Source organism: Ictidomys tridecemlineatus, chromosome 8 (assembly GCF_052094955.1).
Source record: "Ictidomys tridecemlineatus isolate mIctTri1 chromosome 8, mIctTri1.hap1, whole genome shotgun sequence".
NCBI classification, from domain to species: Eukaryota; Metazoa; Chordata; class Mammalia; order Rodentia; family Sciuridae; genus Ictidomys; species Ictidomys tridecemlineatus.
The window spans coordinates 55,594,744-55,620,264 of record NC_135484.1 but is presented as its reverse complement, the minus strand read 5'-3'; the positions used below and the strand labels follow the sequence as shown (position 1 = coordinate 55,620,264).

The following is a 25,521-nucleotide window of genomic DNA, read 5'->3' as shown; positions in this document are numbered from 1 at the left end:
AAATTTTTTTTTATTTTTTAGTTTTAGGTGGACACAATACCTTTATTTTATTTTTATGTGGTGCTGAGGATCAGACCCAGTGCCTCATGCATGCTAGGTGAGCACTCTACCACTGAGCCACAACCCTAGCCTGCTTTGAGATCTTGCTGAGACTATAGGCAACAGTTATTTTGTTATGTTGACTGAGTAGGATAGTTAGCATATTCACTTTTCCTCCATCAATAGTTTTCATATGTGGTGTAATAAATGATACTTTAAATCATAACCATAATTTAATACTTTATGGTAGTATTCTTACTTGAAGGCAAATCTTTATCCACCCTACCCCCCACACAAAGTATAGAACAAAGTATAATTTTGACATGTTAAGGTGCTGAGTTCCTTTGAAGAAGGAACTGAACATTCTGAGATGGTTTACCTGAGGGGCAAACTTGAAAATTTAAAAAAAAAATATATATATATATATATATATATATATATATAAAAGTTATACGTAAAATGTATCAGATAGAATTGTATTTTGGTGTATGTGATATGACATAATGTCTCAGAATTTTCAGCAGGGAAGAAAAAAGAAAGAATGGATGAAGTAAAAGTAGGGTAAACATCTGGATAATTGTTGATGCTGATGAGAATTTGGGGCTTCACCAGTATCTCACTTTTGCATATGTTTAAAAAATTTATAACAAAAAATTCAAGAGTGTAATAGGAACATGATATGTAAGAAGTAAAATTAATAAAAATAGATTTATAAGAGTTTGCTATTACAAAATCATTTCATGAAAGTTATTTGAGAAAAAAAATGTCACTCTGAAATTTACATCATTTGATAAAAAGTTTTTTCATTAAGAATGTACATCTTTGAGAAAAAAAATGAATGTGATGTAATTAATCATTCTGAACAGATCATTTTACCATTTTAGGAGAAATTTAACTAGGGAAATACTCTTGTGATTTAGAGAAGGATTTCTTGGGGCAGATCTGAAAATTTCATAAAGGAGGCACCATTAGTAAAATCAGTTTAGTGGCCCATGTGAGAGAAAGGAAAGTAAGATGTAAATAGTGAGGAACTAACCACAGAAAAGAATAAGCATTTTCGTTGTCGTTATCTTATTTCTAAGTATTTTTAAAACCTGTTATAGACAACAGGGCATTGCTTAAATATTCACCTATATATCCAGACAGCAGATACCCTTCCTCCAATGGAATTTGACTTGTAGGGGATGAAGCATCATAGTCACTCTCCCCAGGTGTGTGAAGGCTCAGGAGAGAAGGGGAAGCCCCACCTACCCAACCCTTCAGTTTGGGGTAGAGGGCAGAGTAGCATTAGTGGCTGGAAGAAACCCATCACACTGGCCAGGATCACCCTGAATATAACATCCCATAGTGTTGCACTCCTCTCAGGACCTGCTTTCCATTTTTGTACAGTTCTACTTAGTGATAAAGTGGGATGGATAGCTGGACCAAAGAGTCTCTAAATTTCCTTCCATCTTTGAGCTGCTAGGATTATATAAGACAAAGAGAAATGGAAACATTTGGGTACAAAATAGGTATGTCTGTGCGAATGTGACTCTGCACACACAAATGTATGCCTCCATATTGTGAGGCATAGGCTGGCTGCCCACCAAGTAGCAGACTGAATGTAATCTGGTCCTTCTATTTCTTAAAGCTTTTAATACGAAGGAGCCTGGTCTCTCTCAAGAACTCCTCATTAATGTGTAAAACACTCTCCTGTAGTTTTGACGCTGGGAAGGCACGATCCTTCCATGAAGTCTATCACTATCTTATGGAAATCTCTCCCCCAGGAGGTCACTGAGCCCAGAGCTGCAGCTGTGTTTTAATAAGGGCTGGATAATTTTATGACCAATAACATTTGTCGTTACACATGCTACAAGAAGGTTAATCAAATCTCAGCCTTCAGGGCATAATCTGGGTTCCCACAGGAATTTTCCTCCAGAATTCTGTGTTTGGCCGGGGAGGCTCGCTTCCCTCCTCTGTACATTAGTTGTTGACCATTGTGTGTCATGATTTTCGATTTGCTCAGCAACTGTTTCTCTTGTTGTCACCAGAATATTTCCGTATTAAAACTGGGGGCATAAAATCTGAGTGACATGGCTTCAAGGCGACCAGCTTTCAGAGCTCTATGCTTTCAGGCCAATCCTTTTTCAACTTGAAACTCTTGTGAGACTGGAATATTCAATCTATCTGTTTCATTTGCTTTGTAGGAGCCAAAGTTTAAGGCAACTCGCAGACCTGAGATACCAAATATTTTTCCAGCGTTTCTCTGTTGCTTAGGAAACCCATAAACTGGTTCAAACATCTCACTTGGGGAAATACTGAAGTGACATTTAACTCAGAAACAAACTGCCTTTGGTTTGCTAAAGAAAACAGCATCACTGCCTGGAAGGGCAGCAGATCAAAATAAAGAGGGCAAGAGGGAAAGAAGAGAGGACTTTTGAAAGCTGAAGTTGAAGTGATTGCAACACAAATTTTGAGATGGTCAATTTTTTTTCCTTTGGTTTGGATTGTATGGCTAGATTGATCTGTGGCATTTCAACCCATGCTATAATGAAGGAGTCAAGTTTCCCTGTCATTTGAAAGGTAAAGAGATCCCAAGAAGATTCAATGATACACTGATATTTAATGAAGCAAAAGGGATAACAGAGGTCATCAGATATATGAACCCTAGTTGTCCATGGGTTCAGGGTCTCTGTTAGGTTCCATTGAAATCCTCTTTTTTTTTTTTTTTTTTTTTGTACCAGGGATTGAACTCAGGGACTTTCAACCACTGAGCCACATTCCCAGTCCATTTTTACTTTTTAAATCTTGAGACAGGGTCTCACTAGTTTGCTGAGGCTGGCTTTGAACTTGTGATCCTCCTGCCTCAGTCTCCTGAGCCACTGGGATTACAGGCATTTACTACTATTCCCAGCAAGGCACTCTGTCTTGATTGCTTTAGAATTTGTCTGCACAAGGCTGTCCTTGCAAGTTCAGTATGACTAAGGCCAGATGGTCCCACATGGTGGAGATGTCTACATTTACCTACCCCTTCTCATATTGAGTTCTCTGAATTCTCAAGCGTAAAGAGTCTGACCCTACACTGGGTAATAATGGAGAGAGAGAGAGAGAGAAAGAGAGAGAGAGAGAGAGAGAGAGAGAGAGAGAGAGAGAGAGAGAGAGAGAGAGAGAGAAAGAGAACGAACTAACACTGACCTACTTCCCTTATGGTCATTTGGATAGGAGGCAAGTTGTCCTATTATAGGTTCCCAGGGCTACTGTTCTGAGGCAAGAACCAGGTAGATATGGGATGAGTGGGTAGAGCCCAAGGACAGCAGCCAGAGTTCTAGGGAGTGACACTCTGTACTTCTTAGCATTTTCCCGGACTTTGGCTGTGACTGTAAAGTATCTGGAAATAAGTTGAATGAGTAAATGCTGTTAACTTGAATCCAAACCTAAAAAAAAAAACCAAGGTTCTATTAAACTGTAGAACATGCACCTAATCTCTAGGTCTTCATACTAAGCTAGAAAGACTAGAATATCAAAGTGAACCTAAAAGTCATCTGAGTATTCAGATTAATTGGCCAGTCTCCGCACCTTCCAGATACATAACCAGGAACATCATGGGACATTCCAGAGGAAATTGGAGTGGAAGGCGCCCAGAATTATCACCCCCCTCCTATGCAGAGAGAGCAGTTGAAGCCATGTACTCTGGTTGCTTCAAGCACAATCTTGTACTTTCCCCTGGTGGGTTTCAGTTTGTGTCAGGTTATGTGTACAAACAGATTTTTAAAAAATTGTCCCCTGCTAAGGGAGCTGACATCTGCCACTCTCAGAAATTAGAAATGACAGATACCCTGAAGGGTGAAAGGCTGTGAACTAATCGGCTGATTTTCCATCAAAAATAGAATCCACTCAGGCTCCACTATTCACCGAATAGACAGCATTGTCTAATCCTTGCATTTAGTGGTGATTTCAGGTGATGAAGGAAGGTGGTCAGCCTGGTTCTGATTATTAACATTGCTGTCTTCTCCAGCAAAACAAAACCCAAACCATTCTCACCCATGCCTTCCCCTTTCTCAGATTCCATGCAGTGCCCAGTCCACCCGACTCAGCAGATGATGGAGGTGTGTGATGAGACCCTTGATACTTTGTCACCTTTTGAGGCTCTTTCATCTATAGTAGCTCCTTTCTCTTCTGTGGGAGAGGAAGAAAATAAGCAGCAAGACTTTTGAAAGGAAAGCCCACGGAGTGGAGTTGAAAACAGAAGCTGCTATCTGTTTTAATTAGGCTCTTCAGGAAAGGGGGCTGGAATTGCAACCCGAAAACTGTGAGAACTGAGGCAGATTCTCTCCACCTCTCCTTTTTCTCTCTTGCTATCTGTGATTTTCTCTGGCCGTTTGCTCCCTATTTTTCCCACTGTGGTGAGATCACATTTCTTTTCTTCCCCATGCTTCCTGGTCCTAATCACTTCAGCATGTACGAACCCATCGTGGCCTCTCCAGCTCCTCTCAACCTTCTGACCTTTCAGGTCAGCTCCCATCTTAATCTACTGCAGCCCCTTGGCATAGTCTAGTTATGTGTGTGTGTGTGTGTGTGTGTGTGTGTAGGTGGGGGTGGAGAGCTGATGGAAATTTGGCAGCAGGACACATCATGGGTTGCTGGATACCTTATCCAGTGGCTACCCTTGGGTCATGTGTCCAGCCTTGTTCCATCAGCTCAGGTCGAGTTTTATGGTGAAAAAAATGGCCTCAGAGTCATTTTGAAGGGTGTGTGGTGAGTGCACACCTTGACTGATAGTTCAAGTCCACGGCTCCACATGTGTGGAACATTTGTGAGCACTGTGATAGACATCAAGGGTGTCAAAAGCTCTGAGTCTTCCATGCTTCAGAAGGATTCAGTTTCTCATGCACTTCCTATTTATGTAGTACAGAGGGAAGGGAAAGTGACCACAACCAGAAGTGGATAAAAATATCGGCGAGCACATTGGGCAGATGGCAGAAGTTTGGGGCTTAATAAGCCATAACTAGATTTGTGGTTCTGATCCAAAATCCAGAACACATTTTCTTGCTCCTGGAGTATGAAGTTGAAAGAGGGACAGGTCTTTACAAGTGACTGAAGGGGCTGGGTCAGCGGTAGAGTGCTCACCTAGCAGATGCACTGCATAAAAATAAATAAATGAAATAAAGGTATTTGTCCAACTAAAGCTAAAATAAAATAAAATAAAGTAAAAGTGACTGAAAATCCATAATGAAGTCCAACCAGTGGGACTCAGCTAAAGTCTCATCTCCTTCTGACTGCTCCTGCCTAAGGAAGATGGCTCTGTCCTGCTGCCTTAGCTAGTGGGGTACATGTCTAAACAAGCATCTGCCAACTATTTATTTTATTTCTTCTTAATGCGTTTATGTCTAATCTTATCAAAATAGAAAACTCCTTGAGAGAAGGGATCTGATCATTTTAATGATTCTCAGAGCTGATGTTCTCTGAGGTGAAGTAAAGCGAACTCAGAATATTGGAAGGAGTTCCTTTGGGAGAAGCCTTGGTTAATGTTTGAATATACTATGCATCAAAATGCAGTCCAGTCCCAGAATTTGATTGGTAAAATGTTCAGGAATTGTGATGATGCAAAGTCAAATAATAGTGCTTGAAATGCCCAGGAGATGAACTTGAGGAGATCAGGTCTTGCTCCAGTGAGGACATGGTGTGGAAAGTGGTTGCTCAGGTGAAGGTGAGCTGTGATATTCAAGGTGTGCCTGCCTGGGGAGGCCTGGCGTGCAGGGAGGTTCCAAAGGGAGAAGTAGAGAAGTGACTTGGAAAGTAGCCCAGAGAATCTCCACCCGTTCTGGTTCCAGAGTGAGTGTGTAGAAGGAGGGGCAGAATTTAAATGGGCTCGTTCCCTTGTGACCTGGTTAAAAGGTCCATTTTAAGAGCCTGGGAACTTTATCCAAGGATGTAATATTTCTCTCCCTTCCATTAATATAGACTGCTTGGGAATCTCCATTAAGAATTTCAGCTGGACCAGTAATAATTATCAGATACTATTGTTAATAGAGAGTTAAATGGCAAGAGTCATTTCCCAGTTATTGACATTATTATATTTTCTGTATATTTCAACTCATTAACCACAAACAACAAAAGCAGCCACAAAAAAACACAACAAAGAAAAATAAACCTGAACAATGCCAGTGCTGAACAGTGGGCAAGTATGGTCAAGTCGCCCACAGAGTCCCTTATAAAACACAGTCTCTTAAATATGTATTTTAATGTTTCCAACAATTCGGCAAACTGAAACCATATTGAAAATGAACAACTGACTCAAATAAGCCAAAGCATGCCTGAGGCAACTCTAAGCTTCCCACCAATTTGGGGTTAACTTCCATCACTCCTAACATTTGTGAGAGGATATGATTCTAAATAACATAGAAACGAAATCACGGATTCTACACACAGAATAAATTAGGTTAGGAGCAACACATACTTCAGCATTATTAAGCCAGCTGCTTCTTCACAACTTCTGATCTGAGACCAGATGAAAGGGTCAGGAAGGGAGACCTGTGTCCTTCGGATGAGAAGGAGCTGCCAGCAGGTGGTTGGGACACTATCGGGCATTACTCTGGGTACCCTCTGCCCTTTTTCCTTTTGTGCTTTAAGCAGTCAGGATCTTATAAAGAATCCTGTATTATAATTCTTATTCTGTGCCTTCAGTCAGCTCCACCGGCTACACCTTGGTTTCTTCATTTGTGAAACATGGAGAATCATTCTCAGCAGGCTAAAAAAAAGAACATTAGAAACCTTCATGCATTGACCCCTATAAAATGGTCTCCATTTATTAGCAAATCTTTAAACTCTCCCATTCCCCCCACCCCCTGCAACATATATAAAGCTCATAGAAAAGAAAGGAAGAACTGTGATTTGAAATGAAAAAGGATTTTTTAATATCATTTTCCTTACCTAGGGGATAGTTGTTTTAAAAGAGTTATTCTAAAAATCATTATTAAAGGGGCAGGTAAAGGGAGAGTGGAAAGAGAAGAAAGGTCAGAGGGATCCACCACTTTGCCGCTTTTATGTCCCAAATATGCAGGGAGGTCTGAATCCTGAGCGGTATCGGGTTTTGCTTTTAGAAATGCTTAGGAAGGGAAGAGATGCCAGTGGCTGTGTGAGGGCCAAAGCTGAAGACCTGAGGATAAGAGGACAAAAAGAACAATTTCCTTACCATCCCCTACATGAAGGTGATTCTAAGAAACTTCACTCTATTGCTTTTCCATATTGATTTCAAACATTCCCCCAAATCAAGGCTCAGAGAATACAGGCAGAGTTTCCCAGAGTCTTCCATGTGTGTGGAAGGGAAGCCCATCCCTGGGTTGAAAACCGCAGGACGAAGCTGGCCACGAAGTCCCCCACCTTGCAGAGCTAGCTGCCTTTGTTGCAACGAGTATAAAGCACACTCTTTAACTTTTCCTTACTTTGGCTTTTTTTGGCTGGTGTCACATCTTATAAGTCACAGTCTAGCTTCTCCTGTCCGTATTTTTTACTGCACAGAAGGTTTCCCAATTTGCAAGCGTTTGCAGCACGGCTGGGCCCGGAGATAAAACAGAATGTGTATGTAGTACAGTATGCATTCAGCTGATGCACAAGATTCTCTCCACCATATGTGCTAAGTAGTGTGCTTTTCACTCGAGGTGCCTCTGCCAAAATCGCCAGGAGCACATGAATAAGAGGAGGAGAGATGCTGGAGGCCAGGCGGCACAGGCTTCGCCCCACCTGGGGAGGACCCCTAGGCCCTCGGCACCACCTGCCTTCCTGTCCTCCTCTTCAGCTCACGTCTCACATGGTTTTCCACCGTCCACTCTTACCTAGCATCCTGCTGTCATCCTGCTCCCCTGGGCTTGGCCCACTCTGCCAGCCATTGTTAAGGCAAGTGTGGAGTCCAGGATGAACTTCCAGGAAGACAGAAGAGGAGGTAATTGGCACTGTGCTAATGAGAGCAAGACTGTGGTTAGAAACTCATCAGTTACAGAGCAATGACATGAGGGAAAACAGTCGATGTGTTTTTCCTCCCCCTAAACACTTATTGTCCCTCATTTTCCGAAAAGTGTAGCTTTCCAAGTTTTTTTATGTGGAAGTGATACCTGTCTGGTCTTTACAGGAGAATCTTTCTTGAAAAGAATGATTTTATAGTAATAAGAAAATAAAAAGAGCAAGGCCCTGAGCAACTCAGCGAGACCCTGTCTCTAAATAAAATATTAAAAAAAGGGCTGGAGATGTGCCTCAGTAGTTAAGCATCCCTGAGTTCAATCCCCGCTACCAGAACCAAAAAAACAAACAAACAAACCAAAAAAAAACCCAAACAAACAAAAACAAAAAAGAGCAAGTGATATAAAAGATTTGCATCTTTGCATCTCCTTGTTTCCTTTAGCCATCGGTAAACCAGTCAAGAGAATTTCTATTTCCATATTGACTGCCTAAAATTTGAATCATCATGTCCTTTGACTTGACTGAAAATTTACTGTTTGTATTTCTAACCAAAAGATGTTAGTGGATCCACAACTCAACATCTTTTCCAGAGTTACACTGTCAGTTACACTTTGGTTCCAACCACTCTCTCATCAACCACGGGTAGAAAACAAGGCCTAGCTCCTGCTTTAAAGAGGGGAACAAAACCACAGGACAGACAGTTTCTTTCATCCTGTCCTTAGCTCTCAGCCACCAGTTGGGGAGGCCCCAGATTGCAAAGGTGAATGCTTGACAGAGAGAAGTGTTGGTCTATATTTGATGAACATCCACATAAGCGTGACAACAGTGTTGTTATAATCAATCCATTGTGATTCCTCTTTGTTCATTGACTTTGAGTTACTTGCAGGCTTCCTCCCCCAGCATGTTAATAAATACCCTCTGGGTCAGTAGAAAGTGGAATGTTTGTGCTTATGTTCTTCATGAATGCTAAAGAGCTACTGCTTTTGACTATATTTACAATCACAGATAGCCCTGAGGGCTACTTGCATGCTACCATACCTCTCTGACCAGTGGGGTTGGGAGCTTCTTGTCTGGTGTGGTTATAGTTGGAATGGCAGGTATCCTGGGTTTCAGCCTTGTCCTTTGTCACTGTGGGTTCTGGTGGAAGATTATGTTCGTTTTAGGGGAAGGAGTGGGCTGATGGCAGATGCTGTCCTGTTCACGTGGAAATCTGGGTGGGCAGAGAGACAGCTGTGGTAGTGGGTGCTCCAGGAGAAGTGAAGGTGATGTACTCTGGAAAGGTCAAAGACAGGAAATGGTGGGGATGATGTTGATTGTCCAGGAAACCTGACCGACTGTCCCTGGTGCCTGCTGGCATCTCCATTACTAAATGCATGGGGTCAAAGAAGAAATGTCCTGCATTTTATTGAGTTGTCTGTACAGTAGGAAGGGTTTCTCACAGCCTTGCAAAGCATCTTTGGCCGAGGAGAAGTCCAGTCAGAGCCTTCCGTGCTTCCAATGACACATTTTTTCACTTTGCAGTGGTGGTGACAGTCACACTGGAGCTCAGATTCTCATTCATTGGGTAATTGGTTATTTTAACACAAACTGTGACTAAGGAACATGATTACACACCTGTCAGCCATATGATGGGAAAGAAGGCTGTCTGTGAGCAGAGTAACAGGCCACATTTCTACTTCAGGTCTCTGTGGAGTCTTCTCCATCAAAGATGTCATTTTTCATTTTTACCTTGAAACAAGACAGACATTACAGCTACTGCCTTGTCTGTATCGTTTATAGGAATTGCTGCCACAGATGCTAATCTTAACTAATACAATTTCATTTTGATTATATCTTTGTAGACATCAGATCCTAGAGGACAAGAGGGCAGGATGTAATATACAGACAAATGAGCATAAATGTTATGCAGTACATGTAAAGCAGCTTCCTGTGGCAAGGCGAAGGGTAGGGAGAGGGAGACATCTAGATGTTTTACAGAAGGAGGACATTTTACTTTAAGATGAGATCAATCAGTATAAAAGGAGGCCTTTTCAAGTGGCACAGGTGACTAAGGGATGGGAGTTCTCAGTTATGCAGAAGAAATTACCAGGTGATGATGAGTAAGGTCTAAGGATTGTAAAGAAAAACATGGCATACCCAAAAGATGAGGATGAATGTGTTAAAAATAAATAAATAAAGCCCAAACCTCAAAGACAGCAATTTTGAACTGAATTCTGAAGTGAATTAAGGCCTAATAAAGACTGCAATGTTTACTTAAAAAGAAAACTTCTCAGGTCGGGTGCAGCACCACATGCCTTTAATCCTTATGGCTCAGGAGGCTGAGACAGGAGGATTGCAAGTTCAAAGCCAGTCTCAGCAAAAGCAAGGCGCTAAGCAATTCTGAGATCCTGTCTCTAAATAAAATACAAAATAGGGCTGGGGATGTGGCTCTGTGGTTAAGTGCCCCTGGGTTCAATTCCTGGTACCCTCCCTCCCCCCAAAAAAACTCCTTCAGGTTGTGGGTGTAGCTCAACATTAGAGACCTTGCCTAGTAAGTGCAAGGCCCTGGGTTCTACCCCCAACACCAACAAAACAAAGAGCATGCACACTTGCGTGCGCGCGCGCGCGCGCGCACACACACACACACACACACACACACCCAAATCCAATCAACCAAGCAATCCCAAACAAAATTTTAGACTTTCAAATCAGAAAATGTCTGCTAGCTTGCACAATTTCTGCAAAATGGTGAACCAACTTCAATTATTCAGAAGCTCTTTTGCTCTTCCATCTTCTCTGTACCCCTGTCTTTGATGAGGTTTTTCAGCTTGGAAAGAACTTGTGGGTTACAATGTATGTGTGCACCACCTCTGCTGAGCATGTAAATCTGCAAACGACAGAGGTGTACTCTATTATTGAGTTAGGAGCAAGGTTTTTACAGGGTGAATTAGTAGCTGGATAATAAGTAATGGAGAGTGATGATATGACTGGTAATCAAGTGGATTAACATGAAAAATCTTGCATAACAAAAATTACGCAAGTGGTGATGTCCATGGGGTCAACATATAGTAGTACCACATATAGTCCTGGGTGAGTGGGGGTATTTATTGATGGAGATCCTGTTCAGGGAACACTTAACATGTGAGGAGATCAAAAGAAAAACAGAATGCTTATTCACAGGGAACAGGACCCATAATAGGTGGCAAGAGAGACAGAAGTGGCCATTAAGTGTCGATTGTGTCCAGGTTGGTGGAGGATTAGGATACTGATTAGTGGGTGTGTTGAAGCATTTTTAAGATACCTCAGACCTTCACCAGTGTCTTCGGATTGGCATTTGCCTTGGCCACCAAGCATACTTTTAGCTGCATGCAACTTAATTTTAATCAAGACTTTAATGATAAGAAAAGGTAGTGAATCCCCACGTCTTCCTGCCAGCTGCATTTATTTTTCTCTCTAGGAAAGAAGGCAGATTTGAGAAATCTAAGTAAATGTCACACATAGAGTGCTTACTCTGTGCCAGGCATCGTGTGGGACATGTGAAGGATTGTCTCGCTTAATCTTTGCTGCAGATTTTTGAACTGGATGTTTTCCCCTCATTTTACTGATGCTTAGGTGCCCTGCCCCCATCAGTGGTGGTACCAGGAATCAAACTCCAGTTGGTTGGCCCCCACTGGCCCTCTTCACTCCTCTCTGTATTAACATTCTCAATCTAGTGGAACATGGGGTGCTTGGTGTTTTTCTTGCTTCTTGCTTTTTCTTGTCTGCTGATGAGAATCTTTTCCCTTTGCCTTTCGTAGTTGGTTTTAATTTAATTTTACAAGATTACAGTTATTTAAAAAGCTAAATTTCAAATAAGATATAAATGTGTGACATAGAATACTTTATAGATAGACCATTGGCTTTATTGTTATCACTAAACTTAAAAAATTAAAATGTTTTAACCATGCGGGCTGCATACAGTTCATTTTAGGTGCATGGCTACCCAAATTGCCTACTCTTACCAGGCACATCAGGATGCTCAACAAAGAAATGAACAAATGAATGAACATAGAGCCAAGGGAATCATTATGTAAGTGGCCTTGCCACTGTGGTCTACTTCTTGTGGAGTCACAATGCCACATATAGTGGTTTTATATAAATATAGAGTAGTGTATTCTAAGTTTATGGAATTGCACAAAATATGTTATAATTCAAAGACAGGGTCTGTCATCCCTTAAGGCAAAGAAATTAATGAAATTTCTTTATTACACTTGGACATTTGATTACCTATAAATGCTGCTGGGTTTTATTAATAAGGAAGGTTAAAATCTGTAATAATTCAATCAAGTGATAATTCTTATTCCCCTTTCGGTCTTTTCCATATCAAACCAGAGCAGTTTTTTTTTGTTCTATGGTTATGCAAGAACCACAAAAAGAGGTTTATTGAATCTAGAATCCTGTGATCTTGAAAACATCTTCATCTTTCTAGGTCTCAGAGAAAAGATTTGAGCTCTCCCTCTCACCTTGGAATTCCATAATTTTCAACTTGTGGGTGTGACAAAGAAATCAAAATATAAGTTTTCAAAACTAGTGAGCCCCCAGTGAGCAGGCTGTCCCTGGGTGTCTCCTTCCCCATCTCTGGGCAGGGTTTCTCATAGGGCTCTCCTGGTACCAACCTGTTTCCACTATAGTCTCCATTCTCCCTCTCCTCCTATATCTGTGTAAGTGCAGAGTACTCAGAGCATCTGGTCCTTCCTCCTGGTGGCTCGGGGTTGGGGTCTGTTCGGCCTTGAGTTGTGCTCTTGTTGCCTGTATTCTTTCTGCCTGCTAGGTTGGCCCCTTGACTATCCCTCCATGTGTGCTATGCTGACATCAGCCTTTCACCACAGGGGACAGACCAGGGGGACACAGGTGATGATGCCTCTGCCTCCTAGTAGTACCTGCAATTTCTGTTGCTCGTTATCACGTGATTGCTGGCTGTTCCTATGCCTGGTGTCAGGACCCTTGCGTTCAGAGCCTAGCTTTATCTTTTGAAGCTCTTGAGACTTGGGCAAATTACTCTATACTTTGGTTTCCTCCTTGACAAAGTAGAGGCGATGTGGTAATAGAGATTTCATAAAGGTTTGGGAGCTTCAATGAAATGAAATCTGTAAAATAGCTAGCACAGTGTCTAGCACAGAAAAGTCATGAAATCTTATTATTTTCACAGTGACTTCTATATTGAGTTTTCTTCCTTTGCACCTAGTGAGAGTTCCATGAAGCAGTCAATGAATTGGAAAGTTCTGGAAGTAGTGATGCCTGTAGTCTCTGATCAGGAACCTCCTCTGGTAGATGCCATCTAGAGGTACAGTAGTGGGCAGTTGAGATACCAGGGTCTAGAAGAACTGGAATAGTTTGGGAATTTTGGTAACTAGAAAGGCTGGGAGAAGGAGAGATTGGAGCAGACAGAAGGGTCTGGCTGCTCACTGTGCAGGCTGGAACCACATTTTATTTTTCTCAATTTATACCAAGGGATGTGGAAACACAGGTCCCTCTTTATTGTTTCCTCTGGCTTTGACCCCCCAAATATACCTCCTTGAAAGGTAATGATAATGACAAAAACAACAACAATAAAATGGAAGACAGAGGAATTAACTAAAGTTGTCTTGCTTAACTTAGCCTGATAACTCAGCGGTTAGCTTCACTAGGCCTGTCCCTAAACCCTAGTCAAATTCTGCTGAAATGATTATTCTCTATTTAAACATGTCACAGTCCCACCTTTTATTACCGCCATTCATCATCTGCTGAATGGCTGGGATTTAAAATTAAGACTCCAGAGAGTACCATTTGAGCAGAGGTCATTATTTATGAAGCCCCTCTGCCGCCATCTTTACATTTGGTTCCTCAGAGAGGCTGATTGGTCCTGGGTTTGGTAATTTAGGCCTTTTTCCTCTTTAAGCCTAATGACGCCTCCGTTAACAGGTCAAGTGGCACATGGATTGTAATTGAAGCTGTCAGGAAGACCAGCCTGTTCAGAATCACATCCGGACTTCACACTCTGAAAGACCCAGGGGGCAAAGCCAATGGATGTGTCACCCCATCTTTCTCCTGTGCCTGCATTCACTGGCATAAATCAGCTTCACTACATGTTGGTCAGAACGTTTATGGGGACAGAGCACAGTAAAAGTCAGGATTTCATTCCGGTCCTGGGATTTCCTCTTCATGTTCAGGCTGATTTCAGATCTTTACAAACATTGTATGATCTCCGCTATATTTCCTCCTAAAGAAATCTTATTTTTAGTACAAATTGTAGAAAGCTGCCTATAAAACTGACCCAAACCAGAACAGGATACCTTCCTGCAGGCCAGAGGAGGATCAGAGGGGCAGGATGAAGGCATATCCATGGGGGACAGCAAGCTCCTGCCAGACCAAGTACACAGATCAAAGGGCCCAAGGCAGGGCTGGAGTCAGGGTATGGGTGAGTGGGGATTGGTGGGGAAGTGGCTCAAAACTGAGCTGGCCAGCAGCCAACAAGAGAGCAGGGAGAACAGCCTTGGAACATCTGTGGGCCTGCTCGGGTGGTTGGTGGACACCCAGGGATGGCATAGGCTGAAACTTAGCTTAGGAACCACCCAGAGAAGATGTATGCAATTCTACCATATTCAGACCCTGATTATGATATTTCTGTGGTTTCTGATGTGAGAAAAAGATGTTGTTGATCTGAGTGCTGAGCCCTATTACAAACAACAATTGTGACATCGTGTCTTTGACAAGTATTACTGCTAGTTCAGAATTTATACTCCTTGACCTAAGAATTAGAAACTAATTGAAGACAGCATTCGGTGACTCATAGCTGTCCATGAGTACCCTCTCCAGGATTATGTCCTTTGAGTTATTTCTTCCAGAAATGGTGAGAAATGTGCATCATTCATCTCTACATTTTCTCACATGTTTTCTGGTGTCAGTCTCTCCTTTGCCAAGGCCTGTACATGTGTGATGTGATAGGTCACCATAAAGGGCCTGTTCTGTGACTGGCACAGAGCAGTCTAACTCATCCAGGAGCATAACCTAAGCCTCTTGCAGCACACTCCCACCAGCTGAGCTAATTAGCTATGGACCTGCCCAGGGCTATATTGTTGTATCTGTCCCTTGGTAATAAGGGAGGGTGCTGTGGATTGAGCAAAGGGTGGCAACTGGCCTTTGGCTCTCTGAACACCATAGACAATTACAGCTGGCCAGGCCTGTTTCTCAGCAAGTCAAGTACAGGGGCCCAGTTGAACTAATTTAATCAAAGGGTATCCAGTGCTTTGATGAACTAACTCATGTTCACCAAAGTCATAATCTCAATCTGCATTTATCTACCAGAGTCAGGAATGAATGAAATAAGACAACACAAATACCCTCTGTAGTCTGTACAGCATCATGTACAGGATTAATAAAAAATAATGTCATGTTCATGATGCTTTTAGCAATTCACAAAGGAAATCTCTAAAGGTTCTGAATAGTTGAGTGACTTCTGTAGCAATGTCTCTTCTGATATTAAGGGGCCTACATATCGTAATCAATGATCTGAAGGCGAATTAAAAAGTCAGGATAAAGAAGCTGGTTTAAGGATTAATTCCATCAATTTTGAAATTCTGGCTCCCTCGGGCTGTGCCTGAGACCTGCTGACATGTGCTGCTCTGCCTCTTTTACTAGGCTCTTTGTAGACCCCCCACTCCTGCTTCTGTTTTATTTGTCATTAAACACCCTCCTTTCCTAATTTCCTTAGTGTATTCAATCTTGGAATGCAAAACCAAATAATTATGAAAACCTTCCTTCATTAATAATATATATTTTAAATGTAATGACGCCAGTATTTCCGAGTTATTGCATACTGATTTCCTTTTGCCCCTAGCACAGGGTTAGTAAATCATCAGGGGATAGAACAGGACCCTGGAGGCAGACTGCATGGGTTTGACTCCTGGTTTCACCACTTGTTAGCTTGTGTGACTTTGCATAAACTACATAACATCTCTGAGCCCCAATTTCCTCACTTGTTAAAATGGAGATAATGATAGCACCTACCTTCCCTGGGGGTTATGTGTGTAGGTGTGTGCATTAAATGTGTTAATGCACATGAAGCACCTAGAATGGTGTCCGGTGTATACCTAAGGGCTGTAGAAATGTTAGCTGCTATTAACCCTGATAACATCCAGAGCAGAATCTTAATCTGGTTAGTGGTGTGCTTCTTAGTGTCATCGGAGGCCAGGCTATTTCTAGGGGAGACATCTTGTAGATAATAAAATTCCTCCATAATGTCGGGATCCTTTTTTAACCTTGTAGATGGGGGCTTAGAATCCTCTTGTAGCCCTTGCCTTTTTAATATTTTCTCTGATTTCTCAGGTCCTCCATGAGGTCTGCATATAAAGATATGAGCCCAGCCCCCTGCTGCCTAGTCATTTCAGAGAACAGGAATAAAAGGACCAACTGAAATGTCTCGATTAGGCCAATTCTTTAAGCATTTTATAGGTGCCAGCCGATAGCAAAGTGGATGGAATCATTTGTGTTCCCCTGCCTTTTGTTTCCCCTCACAGGTCTCTGGGTAATAGATGCAAATGAATAGTGAAAAAAGCCAAAAGGCAGGCAGTGGGCGGAGGAGGGAGTGGGGGAAGGGAGCAATCAAGGAGCTGAGATAATCCAATGTGGATTAAGGGTCCTGGAATAATCAGAAGCTGCCAGGGTGTGATGGTGGTGTGGCTTTAGCTGACAATAAAAAAGAAGGGGGCTGCGTACCCTAGCTGCTGAGCCTTACCTACAGACACTTACCAGACAAAGGCACTCAGGTGACCTGACAAAGAGCAAACAAGATAAATGCACAAGGGTCACCTGTCCAATAATGGAAACATAGATTTAAAAATAAAAAGTAAAACCAAGGTTTTCTCAGAGCCACTTAGGAACCGCTCTGATTATCCCAGGCACTGTTGTAATATGCTGGGACCAGCATGATATATTTTAGTCCATGTGGCAGCTGTATTTCGGGCTGATGTGGAATCTGTTGCCATAACTGTTGTGCAATCCATTAAGGCCCCTGAGTAAGGGCAGCCATTAATCAGGCCCAAGATCAGCCACACACGCATGCGGCTCTGAGTAGCTCTGACCTGACATCTTTAAGGAGATGCTCATGGAAGCCATAAACATGATTCAATTCCCATTATCTTCATGTTGCGTATTTGTTACCGTTATTCTTTGAAGACTCCAAATTGGATATTAAAAATTTATGATATATATAAAGGTTTGCATGGAGTGAAAAAAAAAATAGCTGCAGCAAATAAGTCCTTCTCATCCATCAGAGGTGTGTGAGCTGTCAGAAGAGCCTGTGGAGGTACACAGAGCAGGCCTGTCTGCTTGCCAGTGGAGGAGAGTTATTAGGAGGAACTTGGTTGGGGAAACAGCTTCTCTCCTTTGGTCTGCATGCTAAATGGGAATTTAAATACATTTTGTTAAAAAGAACAAAGTGAAACAGCACCACTGCAGGAATCCCCATGGACAGTCTTCGAGAAGCAGATGAAAGGGAGGGCAAGGGATCCTGATGCAAAGATTAGTGGCAACGTGAACTGAACAGATGCCTGGGTCCAGAGATTGATGTTTCCAGGTTCCTGGAGACTCTCCAGAGCAGGGAGCCTGATGCCAGGTAGGAGTCCTCTGCCCAGCAGAAAGCTCTGTGTGGGAGCTGCGTGTGCACATGATTCAGTCTTTTCAGTGACTCGAATATTTGCAGAGACGCAGCTCATACTGTAGGGATATCTGATTGTACATGTAGGCAGTGCAGAGTAGAAAAAAACAAAACCTTTCTGGGCCTTGGCTTAACGCACAAGAAAGGGTTAATGAATCCATTCAACATATATGTTCAGGGTTGTTTGTTATACAAGCATGGCTGGGGCTTTGTACATTTTGTACACTCAAAGGCTTCATTGATTTAAGGGGGGAACAATCATCATACATACACTGTAATAGATGGAATGGAAATACATACAGGGACATCAGGTTAGGACTAGGAGGAAGACTTCACGAATGGCTTCCTAAAGGAACTGCAGTCTGAATTCTGGCTTAACAGATGCAAGAATTTTCCAGAAGTGGGGAGGGGAGATGGAGTCTAGTTTTGCCCAAGGAAAGGGGGTGAAGAGAGGAAACACAACTGAAGGTAACTAGGAGTTCAGTCATGAGGAGCCAGGCCACTGACATAGGAGCAACTGGGCAGTAATTCAAGGTGGAAAGGGAGCTATTCGTTCCTGAGACCTAACCATGTTATTCCAGTCAGGGGCAGGAGTGACTGAAGCACTCCTAGTGTCTTCGCTGAAGGACAAAAGAAATGGGTTGTCACAAAGGTGTCATGAGAGTGTCATCACACACTGAAACGTAGTATGTGGTAGTTGCCCTTCATCCTCTCTGGGCTTCCTCAAGAGAATGTGTGTATGCATTTGAGAAAGACCAGAAAGTGACCCTCCAAGAGTTTTTCAAAGTGGAGTCTTTGTTCTGTTTCCTTGAATTTTGAAAAGAAACCATTACTTCTGGTTCAAAAAAGTAGTTCTAAAATATAAAATTAATATTCCCCCGTTTCCTCTGTAACTCTTCATCTCTAAATCTTTTCTCACAACTTTGAGGTGCACTATTTTTGATGTTCCCAAGTCTGGTAACACCACCATATGTGTGGGCTGACACAGGCTGCATCTGCTGCAGCTTGGAAGGATGTCTGGAATCTCTGCCATGCTCACCCCAGTTCTGATTCCAGGCAAAACCTTGCCTTGTTTTCAAAAGAAATCCTGAAATCACAATGAAACCCAAGTGTAAACTCCCACTCATCACAGGGAGGTACAATGGGAAGCCTCATTATCTCCCCACTTATGACAATAGTGTTAACCTCTCTGCTGAACCTGAAACATCACATGTCTTTAGGATAGGTGAGTGGGGTTGTTTCTAGAATGTTCCACATTTTTCTAAAGGAGTTCTCCAGAAGAGAAAGAATGCTGATCTTGCTTGAAATCTCGATATTGTACTGAGATTTTGGCTCAGAGGAAGAAGTGAATTTTTTGGAGGAGAAATAAGGTTTGCTGTATGTAAGAATCAAAATTTAAAATCTTGATGATTCACAGGCAAAGAGAGGTGAATACGAAGTTTAAGGCAGACGATTTTGAAGTTCAGAGGCAATCACATAACTTAATATTTATTTAAATCTTAGATACACTATGAACATGGATGGATGACTCTTAGCAAAATGGGAAAATCCCTGTGCAGTTTCATTGAAGTATTTTTTTTTCCCTCTGTTACAGCAAAAAACTGAAGTTTTCTTAGAACAATAGGTCAAAAATGCACCTTTGGCCTGACAATCACATTTGTCATTACACATTTATAATGAAATGTAAAAAATAGTCCTCCATTGGCATTTCCCAGTAGTGTCATAAATATCTAGCACATTACTCAGAATAAAGCTACTGGGAATAAGACACATGGAGAGAGTTAGTTCATCATGAAGTGTCTTGACCGTTCCTCCTTTCAGAACTTGTTACTCCAGAACAAAGTCAGACATCAACACAGTTCTCTTGGCCCCACTGGGTGCCAAGAGCTGCTGGGGGGTGGTCCACTCCCTGCAGGCAATTAGAGAAGGCATTGTCTGTAGAGAATTTAAGAACAATAATAAAACTGGCTAAAAGTTGTTCTGCCTTATGTTGAGCTGGTGATTTTGAACAATTTCAGCATTTGCATCCTCCTCCCTGCAGAGGGTGGTTGGCTCCCTCTGTCCCTCCCCCATTAAGTCTTTGTCTGGTACCCCAAATGGGGCAGATGTAGTAAGGCACTGGCTTCAATATATAAGAGATTATAAAACATATGAGAATGATTCTACATGTAGGCTAAGGAGACTTGCATGGATTCTATATTACATTGCCACCAGGTTGCTGTGGAAAGATAAGTTCATTCTTAGCACTCACTGCATCAGGCAATGGTTGAAGATGATGATGGAAAGCCAGATCAGTTCCTGCCTGCTGCAGCACTGGAGATTTGGATGGGAGACCAAAATCACATGGATGGTTGCAGGGTTGCAGCTGTGTCATCAAGAGAAAACAAAGTGGAGATACTGGCATTGGCTAGAGAGGTTCAAGAACGCTTTTTTTCAGAAGGCAGCATAGTAGTTTTTCCAAGGCTATTCATCACACCAGAAACTAAGAAACAAACAAATAATGAGAAATTTGGCTTACAACAGCTGGTCATGTAATATCTTGAATCTTTAGGGTAAGACCCATCTCAGGGGCCAAATCCTGTGTCCTCCCAGTGGTTCACTTGAGTAGGCCTGAGACTAGGTTAGAGACCATTCTGCTCACTATGCCAGGGCCTCCTCTTGGTACCTGTAGACACTGTTCTCTGATCAGGGGTTCCCAGCCCTGCTTGTATATTACAATCACCTGGGAAAAAAAATCACCCATGTTAGAGCCTCACCCTGGACCAATTTAAACCAGAATCTTGAAATGGGGGTTGGGGACAGCCAACAATATGTTAAAACAACAGCAACAACATCAAAACCCCAAAGACTATTCCAATACGCAGTCAGGGTAGAGAATTACTACCTTGGATGAATGCACTCATTCCACTTAGTCCTGTAATGAAGATTTAAAATTTCACATTACAAAACTTCAGAATGCAAATGAGATCACCTTGGTGAGAGGCAAGTGTTAGTGCTTATGTGTGTATTTCGCGTGCCTTCCATTTCTGTGCTGTATGCCAGAGACACAGAAGATGGCTGGAGAATAGAATTTCTTGGGCTCTGAGCCTGAGTGTCAGAGGGCCCAGGGCCATGGGGATTTGTGCAGAGGCAAACATAAAGGCTCAATAAAGAAGCAGGTCTCTGTCTTTCTTTCCCACTTTCACATCTCTCTAACCTCCCTCTCCTTTTACTTCCATTGCTATTAAATTTAACCTCATAAACGGTGAGACCTTATATGAAATCTGTAGTTCTTTTGAAGAATCACATTAAAATCTTAGATAATGGGATTTTTTTTTTTTTTGCCTGTTAGACACAAAGTATTGTGAGCACCTTACATGTAAGAGGAATGAATGTATTTTTGCCACTAATGTTGAAAATATCCCTAGGCATCTGGTGTGTATGAATGTGTATACATAGTACATGCATAATAAACATATTCCACCTTATGAATATTTATACACAAGATACATATATATTGAATATAGACATACATATGTAAATAGTACCCCTTATAAACTATATGCAAATTGCGTTTCCAAGCATATGTGTCATAGTGCATCAGGAATATAATAAACCTACCACCAAGTTTAGCATATTTTTAGGTGGTGTTTCTATAGAGTTGTTTATGGTAGGGTCTAGTTACTATCCATATATATATATATATTTTTTTCCAATCATGTCAATGTTTGTCAAATATGAACTAAAAGTAAGTCACTGGATATGACAGAGTTAGATGAAATAGATGTGGTCCTTTCCTTTAAAGGACCCACACCTACACCTCACACAGAGGCTTTAAATTTTGTCATGAAGAATCTAATATTGCTGCTATCCATTGGCATCTTATAGCTTTCCTGCAACTGCCTTTTGTTATATACTCCACTGCTACCTCGACCAGTTGGGGTTTAAAGTGGTTCTCCTTAGAGCTATATTAACTGACACCCCGATGTAGCTGCAGAGTGGTACCAGTGTGCTGAGAAGGAACATCATTGGTTTCAGTTGCCTTGACAACCACTGGACACAATAACACCTATTTTTTTTTCTCTGTCACAGATAGTAAATCCTAAAACTACATTTTTTAAAAAGATATTTATTTATTTATTTATTTTAGTTGTAGTTGGACACAATACCTTCATTTTATTTATTTTTTTATGTGGTGCTGAAGATCAAACCCAGGGCCTCACACGTGCTAGGTGAATGCTCTACCAATGAGCCCCAGCCTCAGCCCCTGTAACTACGTTTTTATTGTACTCTGATTTGGTGGTGGTGGTGGGGTGGAAAGGTACAATAAAAAGACATCAAGTACTAGAGTGTTAGTAAATCTCAGCAATGAAACCAAAACAACTTCCCTGCAAACTTCTTACTGACCATGATGAGATTTCACTTCCAAATTCCATTCAGTTCCCTTTTGCAATAAGTAGTAGAAACCTTTAATTAAAAAAAACAAAAACAAGCATTACATTCTCAAATGTACAATATATGGATCCCTTTTTAAAATAACAATTCCCCAGAATAGCTGGGGAGCTCTGGATGACACACTCAGGGCAGGTTTCATTCCATTAAAGGAAACAGTACATAAGCATTGTCCTCGATCAGCCACTGATGTGTGCTCATTGTTTTCTCCCCCGCAATCCATACATCACAACAGGTAGTTCTCAGCTGTTCCCCTGGTGCCAGACATACATTTTATCTAAAGAGACAGCAGACAGAACTACCTGCTGCTTCCTGTGCGGCTCTCCCTGTGTTTCTCTCCTTTTTCCTACTTCACTGGGGCTTTTAAAAATCAGCTGGCAGAGAGCCAGGAGCTCATCATTTTAATGCAGTGCAAAATGGAATATGCATAATTATATGCAAGCCATATGTGAGGGAGACAGCTCAGCTGTGAATTTCAGGAGGCCAGGAAAGAGAGAGCAGTTAGGGCTAAGATGAGATGAGAGCAGAGCAGAGAGCAAGTGTCACCCAAATGAATGGTTTAATGAGTGTGCTGCAGGCACACCCCTTTCACCTACCTCTCTCTCCCTTCTCGCCAACTCCAAACCAGAAACCGATGGAGATTAGAAAGAGACGACTGTATGCAAGTGGTATTGCTAATGGGTTTGGTTAATGTCTCCATTTAAACTTCAGCTTTCTTAATTAACAGTGTAGATCAAAATAACCAGTAACTTATAATGCAGCTTCTTAATTAAATCTTTTCTTTCCTTTTTTTTCTTTTTCTTTTTTTTTTTTACTGCATTTGATTGAAGAATCATTGTTCTTACTAGATTATTGCTCCATTCAGATTTTTAATTTAAGAATTGAGGGGAATCAGTTTATCTCTTAATAGTATTACAATGCAAAATATAACTATGCAAATTGCTTTTCTTATGGCCTTGCTATTAGAATTTTTTAAAAGTGCATTATCTAGAGATTGCTTAAGCATGCCAAAAAGTTTAAACACGTACGTATGTCATGTAATCCTAAATGTGCCATGAACGGTGCACAATGGAAGACTAAAGTGGTGGTGATTTCAAAAAAGTTACTTGATTTGGGTTTTGCTTCATGTTGTTTTAACTATCACACCACAATGAATTTGAACGTTTGAACTAAACAGCATAAAGAAAAATGAATCCCAAATTTTGATATCTAAAAGGCGTACTGCGTATTTAAACAAACTTCTTAATAATGTTGTTATTTTTGGATTCCCGTTTGTTTAATGATCTGAGCTGTTATGCTTTTAGCTTTTTTTCTTCCATTATTTGTAAGTCCCTAAATAGGCCATTATATTTCCCTTCAGGCTAGAGATGAAGATGGACATGCTGAAAATTTTCCCCAGCAGCACTATGCTAAGGAAACTCCAAGGCTTGCCTTCAAGAATAACTGCGAACTACTTGTAAGAATAACATACTTACGACAAGTCTAGAATGTTACTTTAGCACAGTGAAAACAGTTTTTGAAAGGGTTTGTTCATTATTACATAATTTATGAAATATTATAGTTTTTTCTGTATAGAGTTCTAAATGCTAATTCTGATATCACTGAATATTAATTATAAGATCTCAAGTTGTTTGCACATCTTTTATAACTGATTATAGAGCTTGAATGGCCCTGTCTTTATGAGCTTGTTTTGTATAGTAGTTTATAAGCAGCCACTTGGAGAATGGCTAGTAAAGTTAAAAATATGAAGACAGTTGATATATGGAGCTTGGAAAAAAAAATCAACCCCACCCCACCCCTCCTCCTACACTAATTGCACACTATTGTAGGGGACAACCATTGTACTATTTCGTTCTGCTAGGAAAGATAGCAAAGTTGACGCGCAGTACTCCCTTTAGAATTCAAGAATTCCTCCATTCTCTTGCCAAACTCAATCGTCTCTCCTCTGCAGAAGGAGTCAAAGCAGTGACAGCAAGGGGGGGTGTTTACAAGTCGTGAGCGGGAGGACATCAGCTGTGACAGAAACTGGGTTCCAACGCAGGGTTAATTTGCTGTTCATTTTAGCATTTACAGTGAGACAAGATGAAAAGCAAGCAGGAATGCCTATTATATTTCTATTAAATGAATCTGTTGGGACCTAATGTTCTTGATTAGCTTTTGAAAATGAATGCTCCGCAATGCATTTTCTGTTTACCTAAAGTAAACAGAGAATGAATTGTCATTTATTTAGAGATTCAAACACTGCTTTTGAAAATGAAGCTTTATGAAGGATCTAGCTATGCTATCCCAAAACGTTCTTTTCTTTTCAATTGCATTAAAGCAAAACATTTGCTCCAACTAAATGAAAAAGGGAAGAGAATGAGGATGCTCAGTTGTTACATTTTGAGGTAGTTTAATTTCTGTTTAGTTTTTCGGCCAAATATAGTACTGCTCTGCCAGGTCTCTGCATTAGGAAATCCCACATGTAACAGTCTTTGGATTTAGCTCTGATACCAACTGTTCATTAAAAACAAAGTGTCCAAAGAACAGGAGAAGAGAGAAAAATACAGGTCTTACCATTCTAGCCGCAGGAGCTAGATGTTGACAGAACCACCTCTTCCCGGGCCACAGTCTGCAGGGTTACAATAGCTCCACTCATTCTGTGTGCCATCCCTTGACCAACCAATCCACAGGGAGAGGTACAGCTTTTCCATGAAAATCACCTGACATTTTATTTGAAGGCTCTTAAACTTCCAGACCTGCTAGCATTACCTGTTCTGGGGAAAGGCTTTCCACTTCAGTCTGAATGTTTCTCTCCTAACGATGGTTAGACCAGAGGGGCCATTTATGCTGTGTTTTGGTATGAGGATGCTTTGGGGGCAGTAGCTTACTTCTTTTTAGAGAAATTGTTAAAAGTAATGTGCCGTATTTAATTTTTTTTTCTATTTGCTGGAAAGTGAACGTGCTTGAGTCCTGGTTGCGGTCAATTTATACAGGAGGAAGTAAGAAGTAACTGTGAACATCTTTTCCAGTTGTCTTTAGAGAACACGGGCGTCTTATCATTGCGGTGCTTACGCACCATATTGTGTTGGCAGTAGTTTTGAGAAATTGGTAGGATCTTCATCCTTCTAGCCACTGTTAGAAATGCTTTATTTTGTTCAGTATACTTTCCTGTGGAAAAAAGAAAAAGAAGAAAAAAGAGAAAGCACAAGTAAGCTTATTTCTCCAAGGAGAAATTTCATTTTTTTTTCAACTGCAAGAAAAGTGATGGTCCTTGGCTGTTATGAAGTCCTGAGAAGTTATGCTTCTATATGAAAAAGACTTGTTCATTCTTGAGAGAGAAATAGGAAGTCCTTGGAGTTTTCTTAGTGCAGCATAGAGCAGATTTTTAGAGAATCTGTCAGAGAAGACAGCAAGCTCTACTCCAAAGTGCTTTTTTAGCTTAAGGGTTTGCCTGCTTCTTGCATGGTTCACTGAAGCCAGAGCAG

The 25,521-nt window shown here is 41.3% G+C and overlaps 1 protein-coding gene across 3 annotated transcripts in view; it reads left to right on the top strand.

Annotated features, from left to right (window-relative positions):
- Sobp (sine oculis binding protein homolog) overlaps positions 1–25,521 on the top strand; it is a 158,988-nt gene that overhangs the window by 67,629 nt on the left and 65,838 nt on the right. For 2 of the 3 annotated variants that reach the window (XM_078019534.1, XM_078019535.1), the window contains exon 5: positions 23,415–23,510. The exons of the other annotated variant lie outside the window; for it this stretch is intronic. In XM_078019534.1, coding sequence (XP_077875660.1) covers positions 23,415–23,510 — 96 coding nt within the window. The remainder of the gene's footprint in view (positions 1–23,414; positions 23,511–25,521) is intronic. 3 annotated transcript variants of the gene reach the window in all.